Source organism: Myripristis murdjan, chromosome 5 (assembly GCF_902150065.1).
Source record: "Myripristis murdjan chromosome 5, fMyrMur1.1, whole genome shotgun sequence".
NCBI lineage: Eukaryota > Metazoa > Chordata > Actinopteri > Holocentriformes > Holocentridae > Myripristis > Myripristis murdjan.
Genome location: NC_043984.1, coordinates 18,983,967 through 18,994,362, shown reverse-complemented (window position 1 = coordinate 18,994,362; position 10,396 = coordinate 18,983,967). Strand labels below are relative to the sequence as shown.

The window sequence follows — 10,396 nt, the reverse complement described above, 5'->3', positions numbered from 1 at the left end:
ACATTCACAGATCTCTAAAAATGTCATTGGCTACTGACTTGTGGAAACTGTGATTTGATTACTTATTCTAATGTCATCCAGGTAGTCGGAGTATTGGACACGGCTAACTATTTCTGATGTCCATGCACATAGCTGTCTATTGTGGTCTAATATCCTGACTGCCATGGTCACTTAGAGTATGTCCTCCACTTGTTTTATCCTAAGATGCATCTTCAAATGTGTGCCACTGCACTGAAGGCTGAGCACACAAGCTTTCCACTCCAGACGGCAACAACAGATTGAATTTTCCATATTCCTGACATACTGTGTGTGTGTGTGTGTGTGTGTGTGTGTGTGTGTGTGTGTGCATTTGTTCAATGGCTCACTTAAACCCAACATCTGTTATTATTTCATTAAATAATTTGAGCATTACTTTGCTGCTAATGTCCTATTGATGGCATCATTCTTTCAACTGGGGATCGTTCAACTGATTTGCCATGTTCCCATCTGGTGTGTATGAATGAAATACATACATTACAGCTGTCTGATGCAATGAGCATTTGAAATTTTATATTGAGCTATAAGGGGAAAATTCTCCCACTGAACAAATTTTCAAAAGGGTAACCAAGGTCATTCAACCAAGAATTTTAAGTGGAATGAAATGATTCCCCAAACTTATAGTGGAGGAATTCAGTGAAGTTATTATTCAGTGAAGACAAAATAGAAATTTACTTGAAAGATACTGAGAAGGGGCTTTTATACATAATTTCCTGAAAGACTTCCTTTTTTTTTTTTTTTTTTTTTTTTGAGTTGAATATAACTCATCACCAAGGTTAACCTTTTAACCTTTTAACCTTTTAAGATTAACCCTTTTGTTGGTTTAGAGGGCAATGTCTATGCAAGATGAAAAAAATAAGAATCCTGTCCCTGTAAGTACCATCTGATGAAAGACGATAATTGCAAGCTCAAATCAGCTGCTTTGTTTGTTCTCTCTGTGATGATCTGTCATTTCCTAAAACTGTTGAAATTGCAGGCTGTTGCTAAAACTGAAGGTGTAAATGAGAGACCACAGAGGGTTTGCATCTCAATATAAAACTACTAGCACTTTGAGAAATAGCAAAAAGAAAACAAACCATGCTCACAAAACAAACCATGTTCTTACAATCTTTTTGTCTTTTTTTGAATCCTTTCAATTGACTAAGGACACACATGAAAGTTACCGTTGGTAAAATCTTTTTTTTTTTTTTTTTTTTTTTTTTAAAGCCAAGTAACTGCTTGATTTGAGAATGAAACTGTCCCACACATTCAAGTAATTTAAGCATTAAATCCAATCTCTGTTCTATCAAGGAGCTCCACAAGGATGTTGGGCACAGTCCAGTGGTTCAATATCAGCCAAAGTCAGCACAAAGAGGGAACACTGGGCCCTTGCAAAATAATACAAACCCAGGAGGAAAATACAGGACGAAACACTAGAATTTAAGCAGATTAATTCACTGTCGTTCAAATGGCAACACTGCTGGTACGACTGCTCATCCTGGACAAATTAGTGTCTGAGGAGTTTCAATGTTTAGCTGACCTATGAACTTCCCTTTGGCTTGATCCACTTTCCTGGTCTGAAATTATAGGACACCTGCCTCCTCAACCATCTTGATGAGACCTTGAGACCAAGGTAACCTAATACACAGTGTGACTTTGCAAAGTAAAAGCAATACAACACAACATCTCTTTCTCACACACAGCACTTCCAGTACTTGATCAGATCTGTTTACAAGATGGAGCTGAAGGTGAAGCCAGCACCCGTGAATTTGTTTACACAGGCCCGTCCTTACAGCTTTGTCCTTATCTGTCAACCTCCTTCCATGTGTCTGAAATTTTCTCAGCTACTCATATCTGTCTCCTTGTTATGTCCTTTCATCCTACCATGCTGTCCAAGAGATCCCCCTGTGCTGAAAACCATAAAATATGAGTCAGACATGTATTTCATTATTTCTCCCAAAGGCCATTTATTTTCCTTGTCTGTTAGTTTCACAGTAAAAACACAAATGTCTTCATGCTGATCATAACTGGCAGCAGTAACAAGTCTGAGGAATCTGAGGAATGCCATAAAGAATAGAAGTAGTTACTGATCATAATTATTTCAAGGACTTAATTAATTAAATCATCTTTGGAAAAAGACTTGTGATACACTGATAGCCATACCAGGGCAAAACAAACTATCATTATCAGAGATTTTACCCAGGACCTTGGTCAAATACCACAAGTCATGTGTAATGCAACAGAAATAAAAGCAAATTGTCTTGCTTTTCTGCATTTTTGGCAAATAGCCATGAGCACCTCTAAAATAGTGGGGGAAATTCATTGTTTCAATTATTTTGTCCATTGACCCTAGATTATGTATCTGAGTCTGTGCTGTCCTGGGTTGGTATTGGTATCAGCAAATACTCAGTGTTGTGGGATTGAAGATAAAGGAGTGGTATCTGGCATCAGACCAATCAGGATAGCTTTGTATAAGGGAGAGAGGCAATGGAGAGGGTGTTTGTTGCTGTTAAAATTCTTCTCCACTTCTCACTCATCAGGATAGCTCTGTGTGAGGGAGAGAGGGAAGTGGCAAACTCTGTTGTTGTGGTTCACAGTAGCTGCATATCTGAGCAAGTGCACGTAATTTGCTGTCGCCATATTTACTGCTCTAGAAGACGATGCTGAAAGATTAGATTTACTGTTTACAGTAGTCCTCTGAAGCAAACCTTTTTAGTTTGAGTGGGAAAGAAACACTACAGTTTGAGCTAGTTTTCTGACAGTGTTGAAAATGTATATTCTCACACCTTATCTTTACTGTATAGCTGGATAATCTACAAGAATGGATTGACAGCTGAACACACTCTATCCAATCTATCTCTCAAAATAAATACTACCCCCTGTGGGCTCAGCAGGCCTAAGGTCTGCGATCGGCCCCTACAATGCTTCAAAAAGATCCTTTTTTTTACCCCACCTACAGCAGGTTAGTAAAATTCAGACAATGTTGGGCTTACCAAAGAGGGAACAGACACTGCAGGTCCCACCAGGGAATTTCTCATTTACTTATGGATTCAGTTCATACAAGGAGTATTTTAAGATGGAAACCGTGCAAAATAATTGGTATTTGATAGTAAATGTAATTCTTTTACATTATGTACTGCATGTTTTAATGGTGTTGCAATTGTGTTAGTGATAATACATGACATTTTCAGCCAAAGAAGATGAGTACCTCTTGCATGCTCCCTCTAATTTCTTGCTTTACCACCATTATCAACTCAGCACGCCTCTCTGACTATATTCCCTTCAACCTGAGGATAGCTGCCATCATTTTAGTTTTTAAAAACCTGGACCTGACCCAGAGAATTACGTAATTATAGACCCATCTTGTACCTCCTGTTCCTTGCTAAGCTGCTGGAGAGCTGTTCACTGTGGAAGCCTAACCACTCAACCATTTTGACCTCACTGCTGCATCTGTCAGACCATGCTACTCCATTGCTTTAAAGAAATCAGCTGGCATCAGTGGCAGAACTCTCAAAGGTGAAACAGAGAATGTTTTTTTCTCACCTCTGCTCTGCGCTCCCTCTGTCAAGGTGTCCCTCAGGGTTTTGTCCTGGTTCCACTGCTCTTCATTATTTATATGTTTGTTTTTGGTCATATCACATGTGAACCCAGTTTACATTTCACTGTTAAGCTTTTGATGCACAGATTAATATTCATACCAGATGTTCCTACACTCTACCTCCGCCTGCTCTCATTGATTTTCATGGGCATCAATACATGGACCACTGAGAATTATATCAAACTCCATGGTGATAAAAGTGAAGTTATCCTTATTGCCACCCCAACCACAGACTCATTAAATCTTTGTTTGCCCACACATGGAACCAATTGTATGCTTGACTGTCCTAGAGAGGGGGATTGCTCTCTGTGTAGCCCTTCCCAAGGTTTATTCAGTTTTTATCCTAATGAGGTTTGTGTGAGTTTTGTGCGTTTTTCCTTTGTTCCCATGGAGTTTTTTTTTTTTTATATATATATATATATATGGCCATTGCAAAGGTCTTTGCTGTTTATTTGTTACTGCTCTCTGCTATTATTTTTGTTGCTATAACTAGTGGTGCACAATATATCCTCTTGTTATTTTAATGTTAAAAATGTATTGTACAGTCAGTTTAAAATCAGGACTTAAAAATGTCAAGGTGTGACATAGCGCTGAAATGTGTGTATGTACAGATATTACAACTTAGTTTTCATGACTGCGTCCACACACACAAAGGTACAATATTTTGACTGCTTGCAAGTTCTGAGTGATGTACTTTTCTGCCCAATATGGAGTCATTTTCTACTAGATCATTATCGAGGCATCTCTGCTTTGCTTAAGTGAAATGAGACAGAAGAGAGATGGGATGATATGCAACAAGGTTCATAAGACAGATTCAAACTCAAAGTATCAAAGCATTGCCCTTAATTAACCTACCAAGCCAACAGGACACGCAAGTCTTTTTTTTCACTGCTTCTGTTTTTGTTGCCACATCGTGACAAGCATAATGCACACACATGTATTGTGAGCACAAGGCACAGAACCGCAACCCACTTCCTTTGTTTTCATACCATACTTGACCTCCACTTCCATGACATTTGCTCTTGGCTCAGATGTTGAGTTGAGGAGATATCTTTTCATCAATGCGCTATTCAATTATGGAGTTTCATTTAAATAGAATATTGAATTTCTGCATCTTGATGTGCATCTTACATTTATTCTTTAAAATGCATCCTGCACTGTAAAGAATATATTAATGCCACTTTCCAGGGATTAGTTCCTCCCAGTTAATGTAACAAACTGATAAGCTCACAACTGCTAATATTAGGGGTGTGGACTACCTATTTTTGTTTTGATGAAAACCAAATAAACTATTGCAGAAATTTAGTTATTGTACAATGTTACAGAAATGTTTGCTAACAGTACTTTTGAGCTAAATGCAAATATCCATATGCCATAAAGTGTTATTTTTCCATCATAATTTTTCCTCTTTAATACTATTCAACTGTGTTAATTCTATCGTATATTTTTTCTCAACAGTACAAATGATCCACTCACACTATTTGTTAAGAACATACCATTTTTCTGCCCTTACAAAGAAATTGTTTGTGTCTGTTTTTGTCGGCTGATAAGCCAAAAATGCCAGAGAGACAGTCTTGTAGAGGGCATATTTACTTTTTCACAGCACTACAGGTAACAAGGTAAGATGCCGTAGCCAAGAAATCAAGGTAGGAATGAAGCACTGCATAGTCCTGTCACAACAATTAAACAAAGACTCCTCCAACAATCTGCTCAACAGACTGCAAGTCAAGTCCACACCTCAAGAGAAATATACAGTTTTGACAAGCTGTCAAATGAGTTCTTGGACTGAAAAACCTTTCAAGCGATAAAGAAATTGTACCATCTGGTTTATAGCCACGTATAAAGTATGTGATTTTGGAGGTTGCATCTATAATCTTCACAATCTTCAAAATGCATGGAATTCAAAAAACAGACGTGAGAAATGGCTGGTAGCCTGTTGAGAAGATGCATAAGCTCAAAAAATAAACTTTTTTTTTTTCAGTAGTTAATGCTGGCAGTGTAATGTCCACCTTGACAAGTTAGTCTAGTACTGAATCATAAAATCTGAGGTGAGATATCATTACTTGATTGTGATGGAAATAAACCTGTTCCAAGATTTTTATAGTGAATATTGGATGCCTTTTGTAAATATAAAGACACAACAGTTATTTGGTATTCAAGGCTTTGTGTGTTGAGGCAGAGTTGGAGTCAGGGACCAGGGGCACAAACGGCTGTGCACAGCCTAGTGTCATGAGGGTTAAGGAGCCTCCGTGTGGCAGCGACTGTGCCCTGGAGAAAGGATCTGACAGATCCCTCACCATGACATTAAGATTGGTCACCCATCTTTTGGGATTTCTGGAAGGCTCTTAACAGACAAAAGGCTATCACGGCAGTGGAATACCTTCTGAAATGAATACTTACAAACTCAAATTTGGAAGAGCAGGCAGCAACCCAGCTAGCCTGCAGTCAATGTGGGAGTTAAAACATTCAAGGGGAAGTACTGCAAAGTCAATTTAGTATACTTTTCTCTAATCAGGAATGTAGCTGGCAGTATCTGCATTGTCTTGATGTAATAAACTAATAAACCCATTTGGTATTCTGAGCAATTTCAAGCAAATGTTAAGAATTATTTGCAGCTATTTGATCCAAGCCTACTCATTACAAACATCGAGATACATCAAGGTAGATTCAATTTTTTTCTCTGGTTGAAAGATTTCTTTTTAGTACCAGGACCAGTCAAGACGGCTTCATCTAATTACTGCAGATTTATGAGATTTTCACATTGCTTCACTTAGTGTTAGAAAGAGGTGACCGCACAAATTCCTTTCATGAGAAAAGTTTCCCACCCAGACAGACAAATGTGTTGAGTGCGACTTCTGCTGGAAAAGGGTCACGGTAAGTGGAAAAGTGTCTGTCCTGTTGGACCTCTCCTGTGTATGGAATCAATGATAGCTCTCTGTACTTCGCTGCTTCTCAAATCCATGCAGGGATCAGGAGCCACATAGCTCTCCCCTGTGGTTTCAAGCAAGAGGAGCATCGTTGTTGCCGTTCAAACCACAGCAACTAGCTTTGCAGCCTTGTCTTGGAAAGAAGTAGGAAAACGAGGGGAGCAGTGGAGGCGTGTGGTAAAATGAGCATGCCACAGAGATATTGGGCCAGTGGTGTTTGTGATGCAGCAGGGAGTTGCTCTGCGTCTCCTGGACAGTCCATCAGTGAGTCCCCACAGTGTCTCAGAGGCTTGGAGAAGCAAGTCAGAAGCACAGTGTTTCCGTTCAGGCTCCAGGCGAGCTCTGTTTCCAATCAAGGTCAGCTCCACAGTGTTCCCGCTCACTCTCCCATGCACACGCATACATCAACAACACCTCCCCTTCCTACGTGTTTACTCCCTGCTTTGCTTTGACCTGGCTTCTCCTCAAACGTGAGTTTATTGAATTAAACTGACCCCGCTCTCTTTTCTTTCACAGAAAAACAGAATCAGTTTTACAGCTTTTTTGCACAGATGCACAGCTGGAATTGAGAATGACAGGCAAATCCCATGTGAGTTGAGCTCAGTGGATCTGAGGTGGCCAAACAACACATCAAACACAAAGAAAATGATCACTGGAGCCAAGTGCCATTATGTAGCCCTGCACCCTAAGCAGTCTACACACATTTGATAAGCCATTTCAGAGAGAACATGATTGCACTTAGAGGAAAAATCCAGCCTAAGAGGGACTGACAACTTACACTGTTTCTGCTGCTGTTTCATTGTCTTGGGGGGCAATTGTTTTTTTGTTGGTAAAATTAAAAAATTATGCACATTGAAAACAGCTGCAGTGCCTGACAATGGGATAAAGAAGCATACGCTCTCTTTTCTATGGTGATTTTCTCCCTGTATGTTTGTTTAACACTGCTGCAAATCGGTGAGTCCACAAAGAAACCCTTGCTCTTGTTGTTTCTCATTAAGCGCCATTGTAGCTGTGCTGAGATTTGTCGCGATCCAGCAGGGTTAATGCTTTAGGCTGGATTTCCTCAGTTGTACCAAATTCTTACGCACATATTTTAAATATTCAGTATAGGCAGTCATTGGCTAACACTGCAAAATGCCAAATGTTTTACTGCATCTTGTTACTGTATTTTATTATTTATTTTCTGATAACTGCTGTGACTCTTATTAACAAATAATGTCCAAAGATGCATGTAGCAAAGTTACAATGTTAATTCTACCTAGGTGTATGTTGTATAAGCAAAAAGCCCATAGTTTATTTCATTTAAAGTGCGTTTTACAAAACATACCTTACAAAATGTATACAAAATGGAAAAGAACATAAACAACAAAGAACAAACCAAGAAAATTAAAATTAAAATAAAAAAATTAAACAAAAAAAAAAAAAAATAAAAAAAAGGATTAAAAACACAAGCAGCAACATAAGACTAGGACAGTGATGGGGCAGTGGCGCAGGGTAATTGGCTGTAACAGGCTGTAGGAGTGAATTTTAAATCTGTTTTTCCACGTTTTTTTCTTACTCTCTAACATACATACAAACCTTGCACACAGTGAGCAGTGACAAAATAACTGCTGATTACAGTCTCCTTATTGTAGAGGTAGAATTACTTCACAGATTTCCATGATCTGATGAAATACTGTTGGCCACGGTCTATACATAACTACATTAAGTTAAAATATGAAAATTTTATTCATACTGTAATATCAAATGCAAACAGTACAAATTGTCAGAAAGATGTCGGGCAGGAATGTAGATAGAAGTCACCTCATTGTTTCGAAGTCAGTCTGAGGTTAATTGCTATTGATATGTTTCAGGCTAGACACCCCTCTCTCCTTCCCCTTCCTCCATCTCTCCTCATGTTTTGCGGCGGCGTTTTCCCACACTGACAGATGCAGCCTCATCTTCCTCTCCAGAGACAGATGCCCGCTTTCGGACAGGGGTCTTCGTGTCTCTAAGAAGGAAAATTTTCGGATAAACATGGCCATTTTAGCCTTGTGAGAACAGAGCAGAACTGATATATCCAAGATACTTCATTATACGTTTACAAACAGGTACATGTTTTATTGTATTAAGTAGAATTACATGTTGTCAGTAATTTGCGTTAACACAGCTTTAACACCAGACAGCTTAAATCCCACATGTACTCTCACTGCATTTTCTGATGAGACACACCACTTTCAGAATTTGTCTGTTTCTGAACTACTATGTACCAACCACACACACTCAACTGTCTGGGTTTTGTACACAGTCTACAGTATCAGCAGCAGTAAGGTCACAGCAATAAATTACTTCTTGGACATGACGTTCAGTTCTGGAATATGCAGTAAAATACCCAATACCTGACCATAACTGTGCCAGCTTTGGCCTTTTGAGAGGCCTGTCTGCAATTTTTAAATATGAATTTAGTAACAGTATATTCTTAGGTTATTCTTAAGTCTTACTGAAAATGTTCAGTTACTATTTTTCCCAGGTAGTTATCATCTTATCTTGGTGACAATCCTGAGGGAAAAAAAATCACATTGAGGATTTGAGAGAAGGAAGAAAAACTATAACTTCATTAACAGCAAGAATACGATGTTTTCAGGCCAAGAAGCTGTCAATATCACTTAACATTACATTTGGTGGATTAAAGACAGAAGAGACAGAAAAGTAATCCTGTGATATGGGAAGATAAGTGCTAATAAATGCTATTTGACTCCAGTTGCTCCTATATAACTGTCATCAGGTCAATAAACCCAGAAAGTTCTTTTACTTTTAACTGACTAATGCAATGCAGATGCTATAAATTCTGCCGACAACCTCTCAGCGCTGAAAGGGCAGAGCAGAAGCACATAGCCCACATTCCACGATTACGCTGTTGAGGAGAAACATCAAAAAATATACTTGGATATATTGTGAGTGACAGGCTCCTCAACATCCATGAATTTGTGGAGCCATCCTTGGCTCCACAAATTCAATATCGTTCAAATTACTGTTCTTGTAGTTGTACCTTGGACTCTTGTTTTCCTTTTATTTTTTTATTTATTTTTTTATCTTTAAATTACATACTTTAATGCACAGCTAATTCGTACAGGCTTGGCAGACAAGAGGACTATGTCTTTGTCTGCCATTGTTGTAGGGCTGGATACAGAAAGTTGGCACTTTTTTAGGACTGACTGAATCTAATCGGTACCACTAGGTACTGAAACATGTTGTAAATGGTGTTGCAACTGTCAATAAATTTGTATTTCCCATGTGCAAATAATCTGTAACTTCGACAAGCCTTTCCCAAACCTGCACAAGACTAAACTGATGTAGGTGCAGGTGACCGACTCTCTATTTATTGAACACTAGCTAATATTGAGCTTACACCAATTTGAGTAGACATGGCTTAGTTTTCTTTCTTCACTATCTGGCCTACAGTAGCTGGATGAGTCAGACCTAGGCGTTACTTGGCCAAGTACTCTCTGAATCTGAGTGTCTGAAAAGCTTTTTATGTTTCTGCATGTGGAAGAAAAGAGAGTGGATAAGGAAAATGACACAACATAGATGACATGAGCTTAAAGCAAAAAAAAAAAATGTGCGTTTTTGAGCAATTACACAAATGCAATACGGGTCAACTTGTTATCTTATTTCCTTCCTTAATCTCCATCTCTGTGTTAAAACTGCCAGTTGGAGATGTCCAAATGAACTAAATATATTATTTATTATTGGGGAGGGGGGAGTCTCAAATCTCACTTGTAACACCCATCTGTTAAATCACCATTAACACTTATGGGATCAGAACACAGCCTGAGGTGACAGCAGCCGCTCAGTGTGTACAGTGATGAGTTATACC

General features: G+C 38.7%; 1 protein-coding gene across 1 annotated transcript in view; it reads right to left on the bottom strand.

The window, feature by feature from the left end:
- Window positions 1-5,202: 5,202 nt before the first annotated feature.
- The window catches only part of rad18 (RAD18 E3 ubiquitin protein ligase), a 49,611-nt gene continuing 44,417 nt past the window's right edge, over window positions 5,203-10,396 (bottom strand). The window contains exon 14 of the mRNA XM_030052603.1: window positions 5,203-8,530. Within this exon, the coding sequence (XP_029908463.1) occupies window positions 8,434-8,530 (97 nt within the window). The 3' untranslated portion in view covers window positions 5,203-8,433. The remainder of the gene's footprint in view (window positions 8,531-10,396) is intronic.